Source organism: Cardiocondyla obscurior, linkage group LG02, assembly GCF_019399895.1.
Source record: "Cardiocondyla obscurior isolate alpha-2009 linkage group LG02, Cobs3.1, whole genome shotgun sequence".
In the NCBI taxonomy this organism is placed as follows: Eukaryota; Metazoa; Arthropoda; class Insecta; order Hymenoptera; family Formicidae; genus Cardiocondyla; species Cardiocondyla obscurior.
Window position 1 is genome coordinate 6,061,968 of NC_091865.1, and position 27,018 is coordinate 6,088,985.

The following is a 27,018-nucleotide window of genomic DNA, read 5'->3' on the forward strand; positions in this document are numbered from 1 at the left end:
GGATTATACAAATGTAAACGTTTAATGTACGGAGTAACCTCCGCTCCAGCAATTTGGCAAAAAACAATGGATAATTTATTACAAGGCATTCCAGGGGTTAAATCTTTACTGGATGGTATTTGCATTGCAGCCAAAAATTTACAACAATTTATAGAATGTGCGGATACCGTTTTAAAAATTTTAAATGAATACAACATTAAAATACACATTGATAAAAGTTCTCTCTTTCAAGATCACATTAATTATTGCGGTTATGTATTAGATAAGAACAGAATTAGTAAAGACAAAAAAAAGCTACTTGCAATTACACAAATGCCGCGCCCCACAAATTTAACGGAACTACGTGCATTTATCGGCATGATAAATTATTACAATCGATTCATTAAAAACGCGAGTAGCATCCTCCAACCTTTGTACGAGTTATTACGTAGTAACACGAAATTTGTCTGGTCACAATCGCAAGAAGCTGCTTTTCAAAAAGCAAAAAAAGAATTTACAAGCGATAAATGTTTAGCATTCTTCGATCCGAATGTACCTCTTATTCTTGCGACGGACGCCAGTCCTTATGGCGTTGGGGCAGTCTTATCACACCGCTATTCTGACGGAAGCGAAAAGGCTATCATGTACATTTCTCAAACGTTGAATCAAACGCAAGCAAAATACAGTCAGATCGATAAAGAAGCGTATGCCATTGTGTTTGCAGTCAAGCGTTTATATCAGTACTTGTACGGTCATAAATTTACGCTTGTCACTGACTACCGTTCTTTAACACAAATTTTCTCTAAAAATAAAGGCTTACCGATTTACAGCGCTCTTAGAATGCAACATTATGCTATTTTCTTACGTGGATTTAATTATGATATCGAATACAAAAAATCTGAACACAATGGCAATGCGGATTGTTTATCAAGATTACCTATTCCTGATCAAAACAAGAAAACAGATGTAGTCGATATATATTACGCAGAAACTCTAAATGTTCTACCTGTTACTGCATCAGAGATACGTAACGCGCTTAATACAGACGATAATCTAAAGGATATCATATTAGCGATAACTACCGGAAAGAAGCTATCAAACAAAAATACTTGGGGCATAGATCAACGAGAATTTTCTGTGGAACAAGAAATTCTCGTGCGCGGACACCGCATTGTTATTTCTCAAACATTACATCAGCGAATATTAAATAAATTACACGTCGGACATTTCGGCATGGTTAAAATGAAAAATTTGGCTAGATGATATTGCTGTTGGCCCAATGTTACATCTGATATTGAAAAACTTGTTAAAAACTGTCTTAAATGTCAAAGTCAACGAAACAATCCGATCAAGGCCGAAATCCATATTTGGGAACCTCCTTCAGCCCCGTTTGAACGAGTACACATTGATTTTGCAGGACCTTTTTTAGGCAAAATCATTTTTATTCTCGTTGACGTGTTTACGAAATGGCCCGAAATACACTTCATTCCAAATATGCTTAGTGAAACTACTATCGCTAAATGTAAAGAAATTTTCGCGCAATATGGTATTCCGCAGTTTCTCGTCTCGGATAACGGCCGTACTTTTACGTCAACAGTCTTTCAAAATTTTTTACAAGAAAACGGAATCATACATAAACTAACAGCTCCATTTCACCCAGCCACAAACGGGCAAGCCGAACGTTACGTACAAACTATTAAGAACGCATTATCTAAGATCGATAACTCTGTTAATTTACAATCCGCGCTACAGGATATTCTATTACAATATCGAATAACACCACATTCTGGCACTGGCGTATCCCCAGCCGAACTCTTATTCGGCAGAAAAATTAGATGTAAGTTAGATCTTTTAAACCTGTAAAACCATTACCACATAAAGATTCCAATCAACAGAAAAATAGTATTACTTTCGCCCTTGGGGAAGAGGTTGCTGTCCGTAATTACGTTGGGAAAGAAAAATGGTTTTTCGGCACTATTTCCAAACAAATAGGGAAATTACATTACAGTATTAAATTAAAAGACGGCAGGATCTGGCGACGCCACGTAAATCAGATGCGAGCAATCGGTTATCATGCTATGGATTGCGATACTTATGCTTTTACAAATGATTACGCTGCTCCCGTACCGTCTTCTATCAAGAATAAAATTGTATCTCCATTAAGGAACGGTAAGCCGAGCACTAACCCTAAGATAATACATAAGATAGCCAGTCATGTAAGTGATAGCCCTAAGAAAAATGCTATGCGAATCTCACCAAGAAAAGAGTCAACACCTACAACTCCGAGAAGATCAACACGTGAGCGCCGTGAACCTGAACGTTACGAAAACTACGCCACATAGCAACATAATCTTAAAAAAAAAGTAATTCATTTCCTTTTTACAAAGGGAAGTGTTATATGCGTCATAAAATCAGTTGATCAAGTAAGATGAGCTGAGATGCGTCAGAGGATGCATCAAGATGCTCCCTATCATTTAAGATATTAATTACTTTCTTTGTCTATCAAGACCAGCTTTAATAAAGACGAGCAGTAGCAAACAAGAAGCCGGCCAAGCACGTCGCTCTTTTATTTCTCCCTTCCTTCACGCATACACAATAGCCAGAATATTGTTTAAAAAGTTGCACTTCGTTAAGAGAGCAGTACAATAGAGAAAAAAGGGAAATTGAAGCTCAATGTAAAAGTGGAAGTGGTTCAAATGCAAATACTCATAAGTACCCATTTTTTAAGCAACTGTCGTTTTTAGATAAAGTTATTAAAAGACAAAGGTGAGTAACAGTATATTGTATATAAATATGTTAATATACAACATTTTGCAGAACTAACTCTTACATTTGTTTTAGGTTTTATACTAATGTATCAAGTTCTCCAAATAAAAAATTTAAAACAGAATTGTCAAACGATAATAAAGAAAGTCTACAAATAAATTCTGAATATATTGCTAAAGAAATACCGTCTTCAAAGCCAAAAATAAGAAGTAATGAACTTGAACAAACGTTTTTAGATATGAGTATCAAGATAATAATTATATGGGTGAGTCCAAACTGTCAACAGCAGATACTGCTTTTATTGAATTCATAAAAGCACAATTTGCTAACGTTCCTGAAAATGAAAAAAATACTCGAAGAAAACTAATTATAGATGCTCTCTTTGCACCATTAATATAAGCATTTTTTAATTGTTATGTTACGTTTTGTTTTTTTTGTATTGCTACAATTATTCTATAATATATTTTATGTTAAAAGTTTATTTCAAAGATAAAAAAAGATTTTATTTATGTTTATTGATTTAAACAAAATTATAAAAAAAAATTTTAGTTTGCAATATGATCTCATATTTAATATATGTAATTTAAAATAGATAAGAAAAATGTGATACGTATAATGTCATACATTAAGTTAAGTTTTATTTCTGTAGAATTGTTTTGAAAATTAGCAAGACAAATGTATAAGCATGTGTTTTCTGTATCATACAGAGATTCTAACAAAACTTCGTCATTGTAAACTTTTCTTTTTATACTCAAAAATAGTTTCGCATATTTGTGCATTGATAGTTAAATAATGTAGCGTTAACGATGGTAGTGATGATAACAGAGATGTAATATTACAATTTTTATTTGAGATTATATTTTTGTACTAGATTTGTATAAAACTGTATTTATGGTATGTCCGTCACATTTATGTACCTGCGTGCAAGTATAGCGTATGTACAATAAAGATTATTGCGAGTGTGAACATACGTACTTTTATATCCCGAGCCCTTGGCAACAGAAGCCCAGGAATAACGTTGGAATATCGCACGCGCGCGACCATTTAGCTTGATCGGCAGAATACCGCCGATCAAGGTAACCGGGCATTTCCGGCCGGGACGCGACTCTTCGAGGACAGTTGCGGTTGCCACCCACGATTCTGCTGATTGCTATGATTTTTGACATAGTAACAGCAGGGCATATATAGAAGCAGCCGCGGCCCGGACGGGCAGTCGCAATTAAGTATATCGCGTGTAATCAACGGCTGTAAGCTGCAAGAAGGGAATAAAAGAAAGTGAAAGTTTAATAAAAAGGGGTCTTTATTTCGAGCTCTGTTCCTGCCCCAGTATACATTCATCTCTCCAGAGAACGGACCCCACAGCACCTTCCCGGTGCAACAACTGGTGGCAACGGTGGGATCCGCCCTCCAGAGTCAGGCCGTCCTTTGCCTCCTACTGGGCGTCAGATTGATAATGTGGGATCTCTGGAACAAACAAATAAAGAAATCGTGAAAATTTATTCATAAAAAAGAAGACAGAAGAATATAAGAAGCAACAAAAGCCGGACGTGAAACCCGAGCGACCACTGACCAGTGTAACTACGAAGCAGCAGCCACGCAGATAAGCAGCCAAGCAGATAAGCGACTGAACAGACAAACTACGGAACGGAGAAGCGTACGAGCAGCCAAGCAGAAAACATCGCGACTCAGCAGCAACCAAGCAGCATGCTGTTACCGGCGCTATTGTAAGTTAGATATATATATGCATGCAAGGCGAAAAAACGAATAAAATTATATGTACCACGGCGAATTCCTCTTGCGTTGTTGCACGTCGCGTCTATCGTGGTTAAACGGCATTACCGAGCCCGAAAACCTACAACCGATCTTTAAGCGAATTCCGCATAGGTCGACGAATCAAACGCGAAGTTTTATTCGCGAAGTAACTTTAGACGACGATATCTTGGACGGCGATAGCGAACTATACGAATTTACGAACGGAATCTCCCTCCCTGTACCCATATATTCTGACAACGCGAGTTTCGTGAATTACCGCGAAGTTGAGGAACTTGTTAGTCAAAGTCGCCGATCGTCAATAGGATCAATAGTGAGCGAAATATTCGCGCCCGAGGACCAGCGGTTCGTCTTCATGATGACCGATGTGCTAAATTCATTTTCTCGTAACAAAAAAATATATGTTTCTAAATCAAAACGTACTTTACGAAGTAAGAAATTTTTATCGAATGTTACCGACGTCGGGGATGAACCCGCGACTACTACCATGAACACAACAATAAAAGAAATATAAAGGTAGTACAAAGAATTTACCAATCGGAACCGAAAGAAAGTATTTACACCGGCTATAATTTAGCACAAAGCAATTGTTTTGAAACAAAAAAAGGTATCAAACCACAGCCGCAGCTGCCCGATGGGTCACGGTGCGACGTTATACGCAACAATATATTATGTGAAGGCTCGCAATGCCTATCACAACGCAAAATTCGGAACGCGAAACACTCAGCGCAAGCTACGGGCGCAAAGGTACGGAACGCGGAAAAATAAACGGAACGCAAGGAAAAGTAAACTAAACGCAAGAGAAAGTAAACGGAACGCAAGTAAAGTAAACGAAACGCAAGAAAAAGTAAACGGAACACAAGAACGGAATGCAAGAAAAGTGAACGAAACGCAATAAAAAATAAACGAAACGCAAGAACGGAACGCAAGAAATGTGAACGGTACGCACGGAATATGAGCTGCCGAAATACGGCAGTACAAGAGGTACTTCGCAGTACGCTAACGAGAAAGGAACAATTTTGGAATCGTCCGTACACGCTCACGGGACGTGCCGCGGCACACGCGAATTGCCGCTTGAAACCCCCCCTTTACTCCGGGGCTCCACGCTACGCGAAGATCGTGAATACTCGTCGCACACCGTCTTCTCGTGATGGCCGCGACGCGACGTCCCACGACGTGATGAACACGGCACTCCGCCAATCGTAGATTTTTCTCCCGGTGGCTGAACGCACCAGGAAGTCCGGTATAGTCCCACGGCGCGGCGGTATCCGTCGTCGCCGTCCTCAAACCCGTTCCAACGCTGTGCTCGCGCCGGCACCCCGTGCCAGTCACGTGATCAACGTGTGGTCAGCAGCTTCTCGCCGCAATTATCCAAAATTTCACGGCCGATATTTGCCAGCCCCTAGCTGGAACCTGTTTGTGAAAACGCAATTAATTTTTCGATACCAATACGACTTCAGACCCTCCGTCACGAAACGGGCACTCACGGTACGGCACGTGATAACCGCGTGTACGGCAGCTCGCTGGTCACTCTCCCCCGTCGTCGTCAGTCTCGCCGAGCGGAAAATTAATGGTGGACTCGGCTGGCGAAATCACTAAAGCCTTCCTTCGCGGGCGGAAAATCCATGAGAAGTCTCCCCTGTCGGCGGCAGCTTCTGCACCCTCTTCGTCGTCGTCGGTCCCGTCGGCGGAATTCCGTGCTCAAACTTGGTCTTTCGGCGACTGCCGCGAAGCTTACAAACGGGCCCGTTACCAATCGCGCCGACGCAATAGCTTATTACGGTGTCGGTACCGCCAAATTTTCGCGAGTCGGTACATAGTGAGGTCGGTAATCCGACACCGAGACCGCGAGATAATGCAGATTACGTTACACCGATAACGGCGAAAGAAACGAGCCCCCGCTTGCAAACGGGGAAGGCGCGAGAGCACGAATTTCGCAGGGCGAAAACACTGCCGGCAACGCAGAACTTAGCGCGAACACAAACGCATCACAGCCGCAGTACCGACACTCCTCGCCGATCCCTCGGCAAAGTTCTACTATGCCGCGCGAAGAAGCAATGCTGACGATACTGGACGTGATATCGCTCGCCGCAACGCGAATAGACAGACTAGAGAACGAATTCGTCGCGCAAAGATATGGCAACAGACACAATAGAACGACGGAATCGCTGCCGCAGCCACAACCGCGACGACCACAAAGAGACGTTCGCTATTCTCTTAATAATCCGCGGCAGTATTTGACGTTACAAAATGCGATCAGTCTCATACCCACGTTTGACGGAAGCGAAAATAACGTAAAAAAGTTCATTAAGGCGTGCGAATACGCAGCGCGAAAAGTAGACCCGGAAGACGCAGACGAATTACTGGCGGCTATATTATACACGAAGCTCACGGGACAAGCTTTCTCGCGATTCGAGTCGAAGCAAATCCTTAATTTCGCGCAATTTTTACGAGAAGTCGAAGACGGCTACACACAGCGACGAGGCACAGCGCATCTCCAACTGGAGTTTAACCAGTTGCGTCAACGCACAGGAGAAAGCGCGCAAACTTACGGATTCCGAGCCGACTCGCTAGTGACCGAACTCTACAACGCGTTAAGCAAAGACCCGAATTATTCTTCAGACGAGAAGCGCGGAATTTGGAATTCGCTTCAAAAACAAGAATTAAATAATTACCAGACAGGCTTGCTACCGCACTTGCAAACCATCGTCCGGTCGCGAAATTATAGAACATTGCAAGAAGCAATAGCAGGAGCGACAGCGAAAGAAAGGCAGCGTAGCGCACCCATACGTACATACAACGAGCGAGCATACATAGAGCGAAATTTCCTGCGCACCCCGGCGAACCGCCCCCCGTGCCAACGTGCAATAAATGCGGTAAACAGGGGCACCCGGGATTTTTGTGCCGCACCGGCAGATACGCGCCCAGGTACTGCTTGCCGAGGGCCGAAAATACACCGCGAGTAACCACGACGGATAAATTCTGCAACTATTGTAACAAGCCGTATCATACGCGCAAAGAATGCCGCAGATTGAAAAGAGACAACGAGTCATCTCAAGACACACGGCGCGATAACCGAGTCCCCCCGCGAAATCGACACACGACCGCGGTACATTCAACCGTGCCGGAAGAAAGAGCAAGAACATCGGCGAGACAGACAATACCCGACGACACGCGCGTAGGTAACGAACCGCGCCGATACGAGACACGGCCCGCGTGGGACTATCAGGTGTCGCACATCTCAGACGACAACAAAAATCGTCATCTGGATTTAGTCACTCTGCCCGTACTACAAGCCACGGGCGGGAAAATGACGTTTTTATTGGACACCGGCGCAGCTATCACCCTCGTTAAGGTGGGGAAATTAAAGGGCGATACACCGATTTACACGGAATCGATGGCTCTAACCGGTGTAACTGGACATAAGGCGCAAACTATAGGAACAACGCGTGTACTGATTTACCTGCGAGATAGCACGATCTCGCACACAATGCACGTAGTACCCGACGAATTTCCCATTGCGTACGACAGAATACTCGGGATGGACTTCCTTAAAGCGCAACGTACTGTATACGACGTCGAAAACGGACTCTTGATAATTAATCGCGTCGCGATCCTGTTACAACCGTATGTTCGCACAACGCTACCACCGAGAAGCGAAACGATAGTACGAGCTGTGACCGATAGCAAGCAAATTGGAATAATATATGCCGATGAACCTAAACCCGGAGTGTTTATTGGCAATTGTTTGGTTGCTCCTGAAAATAATATCTGTGCTATAAGCATATTAAATACACGGGAGACAGCCGTGCCACTCTTCACACCCGTATTACACATAGAAGCAGAGCCGCAATTATGCACAGTCAGCGCGCTCGCGTTACAGAATAAGCCAGGAATAGCCGCAGTACAGCAGCGAAGAGAACGCGTTAAGGAACAGCTTAGAATTAACCATTTGAATAAAGAAGAAAAAAGCGAATTAATAAAAATTTGCAAAAGTTTCTGCAATATCTTCCATTTACAAGGCGATCCGCTTTCCTTCACCGAATCTGTCGCGCACGAAATAATTACAGAAAAGGAAAGTAGGCCATTTAGCTGCCGCCCTTACCGACTCCTCGAGAAACACAAAGCAGGGGTAAAAGAGCAGGTAAAGAAGATGCTCGACGAAGGAATTATAAGAACCAGCGCGAGTCAATGGAACGCACCGATATTGGTCGTCCCCAAAAAAGCCGACGCGTCCGGAAAACCAAAATTAAGGATAGTGGTCGATTTTAGGAAATTAAATGATATAACGATAGGCGACTCCTTCCCCATTCCAAACATGACCGATATCCTCGATCAGCTTGGACACGCGAAATATTTTACGACCCTGGATTTGGCTTCGGGATACCACCAAATCTAGATAAAAGAGGAACATAAACAAAAAACCGCGTTTTCTACACCCGAAGAACATTATGAATTTAACAGAATGACCTTCGGTCTTAAAAATGCACCGGCTACATTTCAGCGCATGATGAACTCAGTCTTATCGGGCCTGCACAGTATTAAATGTCTCGTGTATCTAGACGATATAGTCATTTACGGACCGACGCTCAAGGAACATAATAAGAAACTCGAAGCCGTTTTTAAACGTTTGCGAGAAACTAATTTAAAATTACAACCGGACAAATGCGAATTTTTACGGAAAGAAGTACTCTATCTCGGACATCTAATCACGGAAAATGGAATTCAACCCGATCCTTCCAAAATTTCCTCAGTAAAAAATTTTCCGGTACCGAAAAAATTAAAGGACGTACAATCATTCATTGGACTAGCCGGATATTACCGAAAATTCATACGAGATTTTTCAAAAATCGCGAAACCTTTAACAATGCTCACAAAAAAGGACGAAAAATTTCGATGGGAGATGGACCAACAAAACGCGTTCGAGATATTAAAAAAAAACTTAACCACCGCGCCGATACTTAAATATCCCGATTTCACGCGCCCGTTTATCGTTACCACGGACGCCTCGGATCATGCAATCGAAGCCATCCTCTCTCAAGGGGAGATAGGTAGAGATCATCCGATTGCATATGCAAGCCGTATACTAAACAAGGCCGAAAGAAACTATAGTACGACAGAGAAGGAGCTACTCGCGATAGTATGGGTGGTGAAACATTTCCGACCGTATATCTATGGGACAACATTCACAATTGTAACAGACCACAAACCATTGATCTGGCTGTTCAATGTAAATGATCCCGAGTCCCGCCTGATAAGATGGAGATTAAAACTCGAGGAATGTAACTACGAAATAGTTCACAAAGACGGCAAGAACACGAACGCGGACGCGCTTAGCAGAAACCCCCCGCAGCAAGAAGAAAAGCTTTCAGTACACATATTAAAAGAAGAAAGTACATATTCAGCAGAAGAAAAAGCGAAGCTCATACACGAATACCACAACACACCGATAGGCGTATACCAAGGCGTCACACGTACACTACATCGCATCAGATTACAGCATGAGTGGCCAGGCATGAGAAGAGACATAGAAGAATATATAAAAAAATGCGAACAGTGCCAGAAAAATAAATTATCAAAGAAGACGAAAATGCCGCTAGAAATTACCGATACGCCGACTAAACCGTTTGAGAAATGCGCCCTAGATATAGTAGGACCGCTACCGATAACTAACAGTAACAATAAATACATTTTAACGTTCTAAGATAATCTCACAAAATTCAGTAAAGCGATCCCTATCCCGAACCAAAAAGCCGCGACCGTAGCAAAAGCGTTCATGACTCAAATAATTTTTGAACACGGAATACCGGAATACGTTCTTTCCGATCAAAGAACAAATTTTACGAGCAGTATTTTCAAAAATACTTGCAAATTACTACGGATCGAAAAAATCCAAACAACCGCATATCATCCGCAAACTAACGGCGGATTCAAACAATTGCATCGAACACTGGCCGAGTATCTACGGCATTACATCAACGAAGATCAATCCGATTGGGATGAATGGTTGCCATACGCAATGTTTACATATAAAACAATCCCGCATACGGCAACCGGATTGACCCCCTTCGAACTCATCTACGGACATCATGCTACATTACCGACAGCACTGAAAACCGCGCCGAAAGAAACATACTCGTATGACGACTACGCGAATGAATTACGCGAACGATTACGGGCTTCTAACTCTCTCGCACACGATCACGCAAAAACCGAAAAAGAAAAGGCGAAAGAAAATTATGACAAAGACTCCCGAAAACGCGAGTTCAGAGTCAGAGATTCCGTCCTACTTTACGACGAAACGGTTCGACGCGGGCGGTCCAAGAAATTAGACGCGCTATGGATAGGACCATACATAATAATACGTAAGCACAATGATGTTAATTACAGTATAAGGAAAGGTAGAAAAATAATTAGAGTACATGCAAATAGATTAAAAGCGTTTATAGAACATTAAGCATAAAAGCAACCGATTAAGCATAACACACAAAAAAAAAAAAAAAATATAATAATAATAAAAATATTTTCTTTTGTACTCACCTATAAAATCTCCAGGCACCACCTGCACTTCCCGATATTTAAGGTCACGATCGGTCCGCATGACTAGACGCGGCTCCAACCGGTGCCAATAATTTGATCTCGTGCCGTGACTCCATCACGGCACAAGAAGGGCAGATACCTGGCTTAAAAGCCAGGTAACATACCCGACACACGCTCTTTATTAAATTATGATGTAACGTTGAAATTACAAATAAACCGTGAAAGAAAACATTCGATAATACCAATTAAGTAGATAAAACGAAAATTTCTTGATAATTAATAACATATAAAAAAAATAAAAAAAAAAAAACAAAACGAATTATGTGTCAGTAGGTTGTCTGTTGGATTGCTCGTCGTCTAAAGGTAAAATCGTCAGTCTCGTCAATGGTCGTGTTAAAATGCCCTTTGAGGTAACTATTTTTGCTGATCTGGTAATTCTGTCTGATTCTAGTTGTACACTGTTTACTCGTCCAACATTCCAATGTAATGGATCTAGCCCTGGCTGTCTTATCAACACCATCTGTTCTTGCTGTAATTGCCTTCCTTTGTTGACCTTTCATTTTTGGCGTAACTGTAATTCAGTCAAATATTCATAACTCCACCGCTTCCAAAATTGATGTTTTAATTGTTTGACTCGTTGCCAACGTAACAATCGATTCTCGCGGATCTCCGTTAAATCGTGGCAAGAGAAGCTATTCAACGCATCGCCAATTAGAAAATGTCCGGGAGTGGGATAATTTAAATCGGAACTTACAAGGGAATCTCGCAAAATAGAAAATTCAAAAAATCTAAAACTTTGCACACATTTAGGAGTCAATATTAGATGAATTTAAAAAATGGACGATCTTGATGCATCAAGACTGAGATTGCGACTAACTGCTCAGTATAAATTGTTGCTAGGCTTAGCTGACCTGCCTTTGTTCCTAAGGACGTTCACATAATATTACAAGATAGCCCGAGTTTCAAGAAAAATGACACTTATCAGGTTGCCTACGTGACCGGATAAGATGTTATAAACAGTTCGGTGCCAGGAAAGCCAGGAAAATAAAAGAAAAGAAGGGTCTTTAAGCGCTTAAAGAGAATATCGTTTTGCATTTTTTTCTAATATTTTTCCTTTCAAAAACAAGGCTGTTGTAGGACCGAAAATGGAGTTTTTGGACCTTGTTCCGGAATGGCTTCCGAGCCACTATGATAGTAGAATATTTCAAAATTCTCGGGTTTTTATGAGATTCCAGCAACGTGAGCTAACAGGAATGTTAGTAAGAGACGCAGGATATCCTGCTCTTACATTTCTTCTAATTCTATTTAGAAATCCTCAAAACGAAGAAGAATACAGGTAAGGCAAACAGATTTTTAAGAAATTTTAAGAAATTTTAATTGTATTAAAAAATTTTTTTTTTTTATAATTTTAATTGTTTACCACAATTAATTTTATTTATTGTTATCATAAATGTATAATAAATGTTTATAGACTTTCGTTTCCGATAGTGTATGAGTAAGACGTGAGATTCTGTGAGTGTATGTTCTGAGGGTGGAAAGGATAGAATAAAAGGGTATTGCGAAGGGGTGCTGTAGTGTAGAAGGTAGAGGGGTAAGTAAAGTAGAAGGGCTGTTGGAGGGAAGTAAGGGCGGGAAAGGAAAAAAAATTAGATAGAAAAGTAAAGGGTGTGAATATTAGGAGGTTAGGTGTACGATCGTGAAACAAAGGAATTGAGACAGTAAGACAAAGAAGAACAAAGGAACAAAGGAAGGATAAAAGAGGAAAGAGTAAAGCAGTTAAAGTGAGTAGGTTAGAAAAAGGAAAGATAAAGTAAAAATGAGTAAAAAAAAAGGAAATAGAGGAAAGAGAAAAAATGGAACTGGAGTTGGAAGGGAAGAAGGAAACTGAAGGTGGTAAGGAAAAAGGGAAAAAAGGCTAGGAAGGCCTCTTAGAGTGGAAATGCTGGGAAGAGAGAGATCGAATAGCTTGCCAATTAAACTGGCATTTAGCATGGGTGAAAAAAGGAAAGAAAGGCAGGAAGATAAGGAGGAAAGAATAGAGATAGAAGGTTTTAGGAAGAGTTGCAAGATTGGAAGGTCACCAGTGAAAGGTGATGAAGGAAAAGGGAAGGAAAGAGATTATGAAGAAGAAGGTACTAGTAAAAATAGATTTGAGGAAGTGATTAAAGAGGTAAGGAATGGCTTTGAAAAGTTAAATAAACAGATAGAGGAAGTGAAGGAATGTAAGGCGCAAATTAAGAAGGAGATGGAGGAATTAAAAAAAATGTGGAACAGGGAGAAAATAGCGCTAGAAGAAAAATTGGATAAAAGATTGAATGAATTAAAAAAAAAAGTGAATGAAAAAGGGGGAAAAAAACAGAAGATACGGCAGAAGAAATTGGTTGGAAGATGATGAGCCTGGAAGAAAGAGTAAAAATGATGGAAATGAGAAAGGAAAAAGAAAGAAAGGAATGGAGAAAAAATAATGTAATCATCAGAGGACTAAAGTTAAAAGAGGAGGGTAAAGTGGCATTGAGAGAAAAGGTGGAAGAAATTTTTGAGAAAATTGGGGTAAAGGCCAAGATAGTGGATGTGAATAAGATAGGTGAGGTTAACAAGGGGTTACAGTATGGCTTGGGTAAAATTGGAAAGTTTTAAGGATAAAGTAGAGATAATGAGGGAAAAGGGAAATTGAAGGAGAAAACGGAATGGATAGGGGATGATTTAACGGAGTATGAAAGAAAAGTAGAATGGTGCATTAAGAGGGAAGCAGAAAAATATAAAAAGGAAGGAAAAAAAGTGAAAATAGGTTATAAAAAACTGGGTGGAAAAAGATTTTTTGGTGTGGGACGATTTAAAAGAGAAACTAAGATTATATGAAGTGGTAAAAGAAATGAAGAGGAAAGGGGGGAAAGGGAGAAGGATAAGGGAAGACAAGGCAAACATGAGTTTTTAAAAACAGACGGAGAAAGAGAGATAAGGAAAGAGGAAAAGGAAATGGGAAAAGAAAAAAAGGGATCAAATTATGAAGAGGATAAAGAAAGAAAAAGAAGAAAAAAAGATAAAAATACAGTGGAAGGTAAAAGGATAATGAAGGTGGGATTCTGAAATGTGGCGGGATTAGGAAATAAGGATGAGGAGTTCTGGAAAAGACTGGAGGAGTGGGATGTGATTTTTTTATGTGAGACATGGATACAATCAAGAGATTGGAGTAAGTTGAAAATGCGTGTGCCAAAAGGATATAAATGGGAAGTAAAAGGAGCAGAGAAGATTAATAAAAAAGGAAGGCCTATAGGGGGCATAGTGATGGGATGGAGAAAGGAATTAGAGGGGAAAATAATTTTAGGAAGGGACAAGTAAGAAGGAGTATTGGGATTAAAAATAAGAAGTGGAAAAAGATGGTGGAAAATTGCAGGAGTATATGTAAATGAGGACTTGGATAAGATACTGGAGGAGATAGTAACGTGGATGGAAGAAAAGGAGGAAGGTGTGGGATGCCTAATAGGAGGAGATTTTAATTTAAGAACAAGGGAGGAGGGGGGTTTATGGGACGAGGAAGCAGAAAATGATGAAGAGGAAAAAAAAGAGGAGATCAAAGGATATAAAGATAACAAATAAAGGTAGGAAGTTTTACAAAGTTTTGGAGAAAAGGGGGTGGAGAATATTAAATGGATGTACCAAAGGGGATAAAGAGGGGGAATGGACTTATGCGGGAGGAAGGGGTAACACGGTGATTGATTATGTAATAAGTGATGTGGAATCAAAGAGTAAGATAAGGGAAATGAAAGTAGGGGAGGATATAGAATCGGATCATTTTCCGTTAATAGTGAATTTAGCAAAAAGTGTGAGGAGGGAAAAAGGAGGAGGAAAAGGTAAAAAAAGAGAAAAGATAAGATTAAACTGGGATGAAGAGAAGAGAGAATTGTTTAAAGAAAAATATGAAGAGTTGAAAGAAGAAAAAGATAAAAATGGAGAAAGCTGGGAAAGATTATGTAAAAAGATAAAACTGGTTAAAAAGTGGTTAAAAAAGTAATAAATGGAAGAAAAGAAGATAGGAAGAAACAAGCAAAGGAAGTATGGTGGGATAAAGAATGCAGAGAAGGCAAAAAGAATGTAAAGAAAGAACTAAAAAAATGGAGAAGAAAAGAGAGTAATGGGGAAGAGTATAGGAAGGCAAGGAGTATATACAGGGTGTCTCACCCCATGTGTCGAATCCGTTAGGAATAGATAGAACTCGGGTAGACAAATAAGAAACCACCATTTGCAAAATTCTCAATGGTTATTGAGAAAAAAATTAATTTGTCTAGCGCAAGAGCGATAAGGAAGCTGCGGGCGAGTGAGCGTGACAGGCGAATGGCTAGGAATGGCGCCGTCGCCTGTCGCGCTCACTCACGCGTGGCTTCCTTATCGCTCTTGCGCTAGACAAATTAATTTTTTTCTCAATAACCATTGAGAATTTTGCAAAATGGTGTGGGACTTTCTTATTTGTCTACCCGAGTTTTGTCTATTCCTAACGGATTCGACACATGGGGTGAGACACCCTGTATAAGAAGTTATGTGAAGAGAAAAAAGGGGATAGAGTAAAATAGATGGGAAAAAAAATAGAAGCAGTAAAGACGGAAGGAGATGTATGGAAAATAATAAATAAGGGAAGGAAGAGGAAGCAGGAAATAAATGAAAAAATTGAATTAAAAGAATGAGATGAATATTTCAGAGAAATGCTAGGGGGGGTGAAATGGAGGATAGGAGGAGATCTGGAATAAGAGCGGAAAGAAGATGAAGAAAAAGAGCTGGAAAGAGAAGAATTTGAAATGGCGATAAGAGGATTAAAAAAAAGAAAAGCAGGAAGTGATGACTTAGAAAATGAAGTATGGAAATGGGTGGGAGAGGAAGTGAAAGAAGGATTATGGAAAATTTGTAGAAAAGTATGGAAAGAAGGTGGAATGCCAAAGGAATGGTGGGAGGGTATTGCAGTACCCGTGCTGAAAAAAGGAAAAGGAGAGAAGGTGGGGGATTACAGAGGAATAACACTGACGCAAACGACGTATAAAGTCTATGCATCGGTGTTATCTAAAAGATTAAGGAAAGATATAGAGGATAAAGGTATATTACCGCAGAGTCAGGCGGGTTTTAGGAAAAATATGGGAACGATAGATCAGATTTTTATATTAAATTTTCTGATTAACAGAAAGATTGAAGAGAAAGAAGGAAAAATTGTGATAGCATTTATAGATATGAAGGCAGCGTTTGACTCCGTGGACAGAAGAAAGCTAGTGGAAGCTATGAGGAAAAAAGGAGTAAGAGAAAGTTTGGTAAAAAGATGTGAAGAGATATTAGAAGAAACGTATGTAAGGTAAGGGTAAGAAATGAGGAAGAAGAGAGTTTCTGGACTGGGAAGGGAGTGAGACAGGGATGTCCGTTGAGCCCGAGTTTGTTTACAGTGCTATTGGCAGATATAGATGAGGAATTAGAAAAAGGGGGGTGGGGTGGAATTAAAATTGAAAGAAAAAAGATTTTCTCATTAGCATATGTGGATGATGTGGCTCTGGTGGCAGAAAATGAGGCAGGAATGAAGGGCATGATAAAAACTTTAGAAGAATATGTGGAAAAAAAAGGTTTAGCGGTGAATGTAGGGAAAACAAAGATATTAAGATGTAGGAAAGGAGGTGGAAAATGGAAAAAGGTAAAGTGGAATTGGAAGGGAAAGGAAATTGAAGAAGTAAAGAATTTTAGATATCTTGGTTATACAGTCACGAGAAATGGAGACCAGAGGGAACATGTGAGAGAAAGGGTTAAAAAGGCGACAAAGGTAATGGGACAAGTTTGCGGCTTGGGGAGGAGTAAATTTGGAAAAGATTGGAGTGGAAGGATATGGTTGTTTGATAGACTAGTATGGTCTGTGGCAAATTATGGGGTAGAAATATGGGGGTGGAGGAAAAGGGAGGAAGTGGAGAGCTTGCAGGACAGGTACTTAAGGTGACTGTTAGGTGTGAAAAGGCAAGTACCGGGATATATGATAAGAGAAGAATTACAAAGAGAAAAGTTAAGAGGTAAAGCTGGAATGAGGGCATGGAAATATGAGATGAGACTGGACGAAGGAAGAGGAGGAGAATTAGCAAAGTGGTGTTGGGAGGAAATTAAAGAAAAAGCAAGGGAGGGAAAAGCAATAGGAAAATGGAAAAAGGAAAGCGAAGAATATTATAAAAAAATGGGTTAGTCGATAAAGAAAATGGAGAAAAAGAGGATAAAGGGGGAGTTGAGAGGGAAGTATTAATTGAAAGAAATAAAGAGATACAAAAAAAGAGAGTAAAGAAAAAATAATAGAATCAAGATTCAATAAGATTTATAAAAGAATTAAGAAAGAGGGGATCCAGAGTATTTGAAAAAGGGATGGAAGGAAGAGAGATGGATGAGAATGGCAAGATTCAGATTAGGAAATTAAATGAAGGGATGGATATAGATACTGAGAAAGTGTGTAACGATGCCCCCGGAAGGAGCATCGTTCCCAGTGAAGAACAGGCGAGACGACCATCCTCTCGGCCAGGCAAGGGAGCGCGGGGGGCTCCCGAAGAAACCGATCATCGAAATACGTAATTATAACGAGTACCGCGGAACGCGCCAAGTCCCGCGGAACGAGCGTATCCGAGCGGCCCCGAACTCATCCGAGCGAGCGCGACGCGCACGGTACCGCGGAATACCACGGCCGGCGCCACGAACAAGGATACCCCCGGATATAGCCTTGTGCGATATAAAAAGCCGAACTCGGGGAAGTCGCGCACCGTTCTCGTGCCGTTCGCTTCACAGCGAACATCCGAACCGAACCGACTCCTGGAGCAAGCAAACCAACGGGGTGGAGCGAACTCCGTCTCGGTCAGGAACTCCTGACGCTTGCACCGCAGAGGAATCTTCCTGCCGAACGCAACTTAGACTGATACGACCGGCTCGTGGGGTGAAGCGCACTTCGCCTCCTTCGAGCGATCTCGATCCCGGATCGACAGTCATCTTGCCTAGGCGAAAATATCCATTCGCACCGTTGCACAAAACCGGGGTGGAGAGATCTCCGCCTCGGCCGAGTACTCTCGGCTACTGCAACACCGAAAAGGTGCTCCATCCTCCCCGCTGTCCGAATACCGCGTTCGCGCCGCGATCTAAGCGTTAAGTCGATCACCGCGTCTCGCGCCGCGTGCATAGATCAGGCCCCGCCCAGGCCCGCGACTCGGGGAAATACTCGCGCCGCTAACCCCGCGCTCCGATTAGGGCGTTATCTAGGCGGCTGCCGAAAACCTGTAACGGCCCGCCCGTCATAGATCCGCGTATCGATTACCACCGTACCGATCAAGCGCATACACGCGCCAATTACCGCGTCATCGTGAATCTATTGTTAAATTCGTGTTCGTCCGGCGACGTCTCAATCACGCGTTCGTCATAATTGGCTTAAATGTATTCTACTCTATTAATTGAATAAAGTATCAATTAATTGTTACATAAAACCACGTCTCGTGCATTCTCGGACCTATCAATTCACTCGCGAATCCTGTCCGCCCGGCGAGCACGTCCGGGCACTCTCGCTTGCAAGATATTCGCGGCCAGGAATTACGGTCGTTTCAAGTGAAAAAGGAAGAAAATGCAGGATGTGCGAAGAAAAAGAAGAAACATGGGAACATGTATGAACAGAATGTATAGATTGGGGAGAGGGGAGAAATTGGGAGGAAGTAGTAGAAGAAATTTTGGGAGAGGAAGGAAAGGGAGAAGAATGGTTGGTAATATTGGAAAGAATCAGGAAAGGGATGGGTATAAATAAAAGTGTGAATGGATAAAAAAAATTGGAGACAAAATTAAATATAGAAAAAGATAAAAAGAAAAAGCATTGGAAGCGAGATCGGGTCCAAGATGAATGAATGAGAAAAGTATGGCATAATTTGTAGGTGTGGGTGAACGCGATCTCTCTCTCTCTCTCTCTCTCTCTCTCTTTCGTGCGTTTTTGGCGTAGTTTTAAGAAAAGCGTGCGAAAAGGCGGAAAAAAGGCGTTATTTTTTGTAAGGTTTGTAGGTAAAGGAAGAAGAAGAACGCTTGAAGAAAGAAGAGAAAATGTAAAAAGAAGAAAGGAAAATTGTAAAATGTCAATTGGAAATAGTTGCATGGGTCTAGAGATTGTGAAGAGTAAAATAAGTGGCATAAAGAATGTATAAAGAAAGTAGAATGGAAGGAAAGGTTTTGGGCGTAAATTGTAAAGGGAATAAGAAAGTGTATAAGAAAAATGGAAAATGGAATGTACAGGTGTGGAAATAATTATTGAAAAAAGTAAAATATAGTAAAGTAAAGTAAATTAGTAATAGATGTTCTCCGCGAGCGAAGTGCTGTTTTTGTGATCCGTGAAACGGTTTTGTTTCGTCGTCACCGACTCAGCCGCTCTCGGGAAGTTTTAAGGAAGTTGATCCGGTGTAATAATAGCCTCCCGTGTTCTCCTCAAGTCGGCCGTTTTTATTGAAGTTGAGCAAGAGGCTCAACGCTCTAGCAAACCTTGTGTGGCCTTTTGCTGACCGGCGATCGGCCCGCGTACAATAGTCAGAGATATACTATAGTAACGTCGGGGTTATCGGTTTTAATTTTGTACATGTTTTAGCCCGTTTTAGAAATAATGTGTTTATCGCGCTTGTTTATTCGGTCGACGCTCGCTCATCTTTATTTTTATTTTATTGTTTATCCTCGCTTACTGTTCGAACAACAATACGGTTTCGCGTTACATTTTATTTTAAATTATAACGAATTTGATATGGTCATTTTTAATTATCCGAACAGGTTTAGCATACAGTTTGTTCGAATCTTTAAATTGAGATTAACGGGAAAAATCCTGCGTTCGATCGACTGCGTTCATAAACGAATGAAATTCAACGCTGTGCGCCTAGAATTCGCTCGTTCTCGTAGGCCGTAGAAACGTTGGGTCGCATCTGGCGCAGGGGACGTAATGCCCAGCAATAAGGGTAGCCCAGAATTACGTAACAACAGGGTTCTCCCGCGCTTTCCGCCGCCCTACATAAACCAAATGTAAGCGCTTTAACATAGCGACTCGTTAACCCTCTCGACCCTCGTAATACCGCGAGTACATTCGTAATACTTAAACATTCCCGATTCCAACGAGCGGTGACGATTAAAAAAAAAAAAAAAAAAATTCTCCTGCTCTTCTACCAACGTTATTTCGGAGACAACAGCTAATAAATGCACTCACATTGTGAAATTAATCCGATAAAATGTAACAGCTAGTGCAACCAAGTTTAGAAACAAGGACAAGTGAAAATTATTTTTACGTTGCAAAAGCTTATAATATTTTAAACTGTAATATTAATGTAAGGAAATAATTGGTTTTTTTTTAGTGGGATTGCTGATGTTAATGCCAAATAAAAAAAAAATGTAATGTTTGACGAGATAAATTTTAATATCATAAATATTACAAATATTCGCGAGAGTTTAAAAATCTTCATAACGATTAATTAATAATTTTTTCGGCTGAATTAATCCTACGTATTTGCAAAGCGGTAGCGAATAAAAGTAAAATTGCATTGTTAAATTTAAAAAATATTTTTTTTTGTTTTTTGGACATATTTTGGCTACTGGTGAAGATAGGAAGCTCGGAATAGGCCCGTATGCATTTCCCTTAAGTGCCGCACAATGCTACGTTGCCAGATATCAAAAATATTTATTTCTGTTTTTTGGCTATATAACTGCTACTGGTGAAAGTAGAGAGCTCGGAATAGGTTCGTATGCATCTTTTTCAAATTCCGCACATTGCTACGTTGCCTGATTAAAAAAATATTTTTTTTTGTTTTTTTGGCAAAAATTCGGCTACTGGTAAAAATAAAAAATTCGGAATAAACTCGTATGCATTTTTTTTAAGTTTCTCACAATGCTGCGTTGCCAAATTTCAAAAATATTTTTTTTTGTTTTTTGACCATATCTTAATTACTGATAAAAGTAAAAAGCTTGGAATAGGACCGTATGAATCTTCTTTAAGTTCCGCACAATGCTACGTTGCCAGATTTTAAAAATATTTTTTTTTGTTTTTTGGCCATTTATCGGCTACTGGTGAAAAAAGAAAGCTCGGAATAGGATTGTATGCTTCGTCTTTAAGTGCCGAACAATGCTACGTTGCCAGAATTCAAAAATTTTTTTTGTTTTTTGGCCATATTTCGGCTACTGGTGAAAGTTGAAAGCTCGGAATAAACCCGTATGCATCTTTTTTAAATGCCGCACAATGATACATTGCCAAATTTCAAAAATACTTTTTTTTTATTTTTGGCCATATTTCGACTACTGGTGAAAGTAGAAGGCTGGGAATTGGCCCTATGCATCTCCTTTAAGTTCCGCACAATGCTACGCTGTTAAATTAAAAAAATATTTTTTTTTGTTTTTTAAACATATTTTGGCTACTGGTGAAGATAGGAGACTCGAAATAGGCCCGTATGCATATTTTATAAGTGCCGCACAATGCTACATTTTCAGATTTTAAAAATACTTTTTTTTGTTTTTTGGTTATATTTCTGCTACTGGTAAAAGTAGAGAGCTCGGAATAGGCCAGTATGCATTTCCTTTAAGTGCCGCACAATGCTACGTTGCCAGATATCAAAAATATTTATTTCTGTTTTCTGGCTATATATCTGCTACTGGTGAAAGTAGAGAGCTCGGAATAGGTTCGTATGCATCTTTTTCAAATTCCGCACAATGCTACGTTGCATGATTAAAAAAAAATTTTTTTTGTTTTTTGGCAAAAATTCGGCTACTGGTGAAAATAAAAATTTCGGAATAAATTCGTATGCATTTTTTTTAAGTTTCTCAAAATGCTGCGTTGCCAGATTTTAAAAATATTTTTTTTTGTTTTTTGACCATATCTTGATTACTGATAAAAGTAAAAAGCTTGGAATAGGACCGTATGAATTTCCTTTAAGTTTCGCACAATGCTACGTTGTTAAATTAAAAAATTATTTCTTTTTGTTTTTTAAACATATTTTGGCTACTGGTGAAAATAAGAAACTCGAAATAGGCCCGTATGCATATTTTATAAGTGCCGCACAATGCTACGTTGCAAAATTTTAAAAATATTTTTTTTTATTTTTTGGCCATATTTCAGCTACTAGTGAAATTTGAAGGCTTGGAGTAAATTTGTATGCATCATTTTTATGTGCCGCACAATGCTACATCTCTAGATTTTAAAAATACTTTTTTTTGTTTTTTGGTTATATTTCTGCTACTGGTGAAAGTAGAAAGCTCGGAATACGCCCGTATGCATTTATTTTAAGTGCCGCACAATGCTACGTTGCCAGATTTTAAAAATATTTTTTATCGTTATTTAGCCATATTTCGGCTACTGATGAAGATAGAATGCTCGGAATAGGCCCGTATGCATTTTCTTCAAGTTTTGCAGTAACCGAGATATGGCCAAAAAACGATAAAAAATATTTTCTAAATCTGGCAACATAGCATTGTGCGACACATAAAGGAGATGCATACGGCCCTATTCCGAGATTTCTACTTTCACCAGTAGCCAAGATATGGCCAAAAAACGAGAAAAATAATTTTTGAAATTTGTTAACGTAGCATTGTGCGAAACTTAAAAAAAATGCATACGGGCCTATTCCGAGTTTTCTATTTTTATCGGTAGCCGAGATATGGCCAAAAAACGATAAAAAATATTTTTGAAATCTGTTAACATAGCATTGTGCGAAACTTGAAAAAAATGCATACGGGCCGATTCCGAGCTTTCAACTTTCATCGGTAACCGAGATATGGCCAAAAAACAATAAAAAATATTTTTGAAATCTGGCAACGTAGCATTGTGCGAATCTTGAAAAAATTGCATACGGTCTTATTCCGAGCTTTCTACTTTCACCAGTAGCCGAGATATGGCCAAAAAACGAAAAATAATTTCTTTGAAATTTAACAACGTAGCATTGTGCGACACATAAAAAAGACGCATAAGGGCCTATTCCGATCTTTTTATATTCACCAGTAATTGAGATATGACCAAAAAACGATAAAAAATAATTTTGAAATCTGTTAACGTAGCATTGTGCGAAACTTTAAAAAAATGCATACGGGCCTATTCCGAGCTTTCTACTTTCATCGGTAGCCGAGATATGGCCAAAAAACAAAAAAAAAAAATTTTGAAATTTGTTAACGTAGCATTGTGCAAAACTTGAAAAAAAATGCATACGGGCCTATTCCGAGCTTTTTATTTTCATCGGTAGCCGAGATATGGCCAAAAAACAATAAAAAATATTTTTGAAAACTGGCAACATAGCATTGTGCGGCACTTAATGGAGATGCATACGGGCCTATTCCGAGCTTTTTATATTCACCAGTAATTGAGATATGGCCAAAAAACGATAAAAAAATATTTTTGAAATCAGGCAACGTAGCATTGTGCGGAACTTGAAAAAGATGCATATGGGCCTATTTTGAATTTTCTACATTTACCAGTAGCTGAGAAATAACAAAAAAATGAGAAAAAAAATTTTTGAAATTTGTTAACGTAGCATTGTGCGAAACTTGAAAAAAATGCATACGGGCCTATTCTGAGCTTTCTATATTTACCAGTAACCGAGATATGGCCAAAAAACAATAAAAAATATTTTTGAAATCAGGCATTGTAGCATTGTGCGGAACTTGAAAAAAATGCATAAGGGCCTATTCCGAGCTTTCTACTTTTATCGGTAGCCGAGATATGGCCAAAAAACGAAAAACAATATTTTTGAAATTTGGTGACGTATTATTGTGCATTGTGTTTTCGATCAGACCCCTACGACGCCTGTGGACCGAGATATTAACGATCAAAGTTTTTGCGGAAAATGTGAAATATCTCGCGACCCTGAAGAGCTAGGCTATTGTGTCTGTGGGGTTTTGAAGAGCTTAAATGCCCGCGTCAAACCAGTGGTCGCAGATTTTAGACGGGCAACATACGCACACTAGGCACAATGCCGTGTCCGTGTGTGCCCGTAGCATCAGCTAATGCCTCGGACGCAGGGAACACAACTCGGAATCGCGGCTTCCACGCGTACAGTTACAGATGCTCGTCCGCGTGAAGCCAGCGTTTCGACTGCCGTCAGATAGAAGAAAAGGCCAGAACTATACACTGTCTGTCTTGTTCTTTCGTGGCGTCGCCGGCAGATATCGCAAATCCGCTTCTCGATAACATCGCGGAGTCTTAAATAATTTTAAGTAGTACGAAATTCGAGTCACCGAATTGTGTATGGTCCGACATTTTCAAGGTATAATGTAATGTAAATTTTTAATGTACAATGCATCAAAAATTTCCCGTCCCACTTAAACAGACTGCGAACTGTCGGTTGTATATACTTTTAATATTTTCTGTGAGTACAACCGGTGTGGTTAAAAATTTTTGATGCATTCTACACATCTTTTATTTGAAAGCAATATAATATTAGTACAAATAATTACATGTAATATATGTATACAGGCGCGCGCCTGTATTTTAATTAAAGGTATTTAATTCTGTTTTTGAGAATACTTCGCGCGCGTTTAATAATGAAGAGGCAGAAAATTATACAATTAAACGAACACTTTAATCACAATCTATATACACTATATACAAAAGGTCCCGCAGTTTCGCCAGCACGGCAAATCTTCGCTCACAACTTCGCGGTCTCGAGATACGCTCGCACGACACCGCAATTATCACCTTTTTTTCTTTCAAACTCGGAGCTCCCGCGAATCCGACACGCTCTCTTCGACGGCTTTTCGCTTGCTACCGTTCCCGAGCATTCCTTCTTGGAAAACGCTCGCGAATTCGCGGCAATGCCCAAAAAAGGCAAAAACGATCGCTCGGCCTTGGCATTGGCTAGAACGATCGCGCGATAGCGATCCAGCACAACACGCCGCTGGATCACAACACGGCGCACCGCCCGACACACCGTGTCACGCGCTCGGAGCCTGACCGCGGGTCGCGATCAGCTGCTTAGCGCTAAAAATAACGAGCGAGCGCCGGCTCGTCAACTCTTTGCACGCGATGCCGCACGCGGCAGCCGAATGTCCAACAATTCATTAAATAAAAAAATTGTAAAAAAAAGCATGCGACTTGCCAATCTGCATGAACTTCGGCGGAGTTGGTGAGTTGTTTTGGTGACTGTAATATAAAAAGAAAAATAATTATGTAGACATGACAGTTTGTTAATAAGATTAATATAAAAAAGTAAAGGTTTTCTTTTAATAAAGATTTTGTTTAAAAAATTAATGCTTACTTAAAAGTTGCTCCGCCGAAGCAGGATGCCCCCCGGGCCTGCTCCTCCTCTCAGATGGGAGGTCGTCGTCGTCGAGTCATCTTTTCGCGCACTGGAAACTCTCGCGAAATACTGTCATTAACCACTAACACTATCACTCATAATTTAAATTATCACTCATTAGTTTACATTATCACTCATAGTTTAAATTATTATTAAAACACGGCACCCTAAATTATAAACGAAAACGCAACACTGTACACTCACACTCACTCACATAATATTCACCGCGCACTTTATTACACTATGACTCATATTCACCGCGCACTTTATTACACTATGACTCATATTCACCGCGCACTTTATTACACTATAACTCATATTCACCGCGCACTTTATTACACTATGACTCGTAGTTTAAATTATTATAAAACAAGAAAAAATTGTTCGAATAGGACTTTAAAACTACTAAAATACGCGTCGCACAATCCGGCGTAACGCGAATCTCTCAAGCAGCAGATGTCAATTTCCCGAATTGCGTGCAGTAGCGCACGCACTGAACAGACACGACTAACGATCCAAAAAACGACACTCCGCGAGGGACCGACGAATACTCCGAGCTGTACGACGATCAATTAAAAAATATATTGAAAACGCGAATTATATCCCGAAAGCGCAAAACAATATTCCAATCACGAGAAAAGCGACCTTGTTTTATAATAACTTAAACACGGCACCCTGTATTATATACGAAAACGCGACACTGTACACTTACACTCACACTCATACTCACTCACATAATATTCACTGCGCACTTTATTACACTATGACTCAGTTTAAATTATTATAAAACAAGAAAAAATTGTTTAAATAGAAATTTAAAACTACTAAAATACGCATCGCACAATCCGGCGTAACGCGAATTTCTCAAGCAGAAGATGCCGTTTCCCGAATTGCATGTAATAGTAGTGACCGGCAATAATAGCATGACTCAATGCGGCAACGGCGACTAACGCGCGTAAGCTAGGGTGGAGTGCGTCACCACCGCGGATTGCGTACGTGAGTCCTGAAGTACCGAAAGAAACGAGAAAACGAGGGAAAAGTTGGAGAAAGGCATCTTCATGCTCTGTTCTGTTTGCGACCGTACATGTGAGAGAGAACGCACGAGTGATCGCTAAGAAATCATTAGAGGCGCCTATAATGATTTCTTAGCGATCACTCATGCGTTCTCTCTCACACGCACGGTCGCGAACAGAACAGAACATAAAGATGCCTTCCTCCAACTTTTCTCTCGTTCTCTCGCTTCTCTCAGTACTCCAAGGTTCACGTACACGATCCGCGGTAAGGCCTAACGCACTCCACCCTAGCTCACGCGCGTTAGCCGCCGTCGCCACAGTGAGTCAGGTCATCATTGCCGGTCACTGTACACTATTAGCACGTCTTACCAGACAGAAAATCGACACTCCGCGAGAGATAACGCGTACTCCGGCTGTACGACGATCAATTAAAAAATAAATTGAAACGCGAATTACTAAATCCCGAAAGCGCGAAACAATATTCCGATTACGAAAAAGCATCCTTGTTTTATAATAAAATAACGTTCTCCGCGCACTAGATCACTCGCGGGATATTCACGACACTTCCGTTAAATCGTTAAACATGACCCTGAGACGTAAGCGCGGTCCAACTGTCACTTTAATCCTTCGGTCGGTGTAACGAATGACACAAAACTTGCACGAAGCATCGGTATAAAACG

General features: G+C 40.3%; 2 protein-coding genes across 2 annotated transcripts; both read left to right on the forward strand.

The window, feature by feature from the left end:
- The first annotated feature begins 1,473 nt into the window (after window positions 1–1,473).
- LOC139113071 (uncharacterized) lies at window positions 1,474–3,058 on the forward strand. The gene is made up of 4 exons (XM_070673960.1): window positions 1,474–1,816; window positions 1,861–2,277; window positions 2,724–2,745; window positions 2,821–3,058. The coding sequence occupies exons 1-4, from the start codon at window positions 1,474–1,476 to the stop codon at window positions 3,056–3,058; spliced, it is 1,020 nt and encodes a 339-aa protein (XP_070530061.1).
- Window positions 3,059–13,045: 9,987 nt separating this feature from the next.
- On the forward strand, window positions 13,046–13,447 carry LOC139113072 (uncharacterized). The gene has a single exon (XM_070673961.1). It carries the CDS (start codon window positions 13,046–13,048, stop codon window positions 13,445–13,447), a length of 402 nt encoding a protein of 133 aa, XP_070530062.1.
- The last annotated feature ends 13,571 nt before the right edge of the window (window positions 13,448–27,018 follow it).

What these genes read in the sequence shown, in the direction of transcription:
- LOC139113071 (XM_070673960.1), top strand. Translation starts at nt 1,474, where the DNA reads ATGCTTAGTGAAACTACTATCGCTAAATGTAAAGAAATTTTCGCGCAA. An exon ending in AACTCCGAGAAGATCAACAC is followed by an intron (nt 2,278 to 2,723) that starts GTGAGCGCCGTG and finishes TGTCGTTTTTAG; the next exon opens with ATAAAGTTATTAAAAGACAA. An exon ending in AAAGTTATTAAAAGACAAAG is followed by an intron (nt 2,746 to 2,820) that starts GTGAGTAACAGT and finishes CATTTGTTTTAG; the next exon opens with GTTTTATACTAATGTATCAA.
- LOC139113072 (XM_070673961.1), top strand. Translation starts at nt 13,046, where the DNA reads ATGGGTGAAAAAAGGAAAGAAAGGCAGGAAGATAAGGAGGAAAGAATA.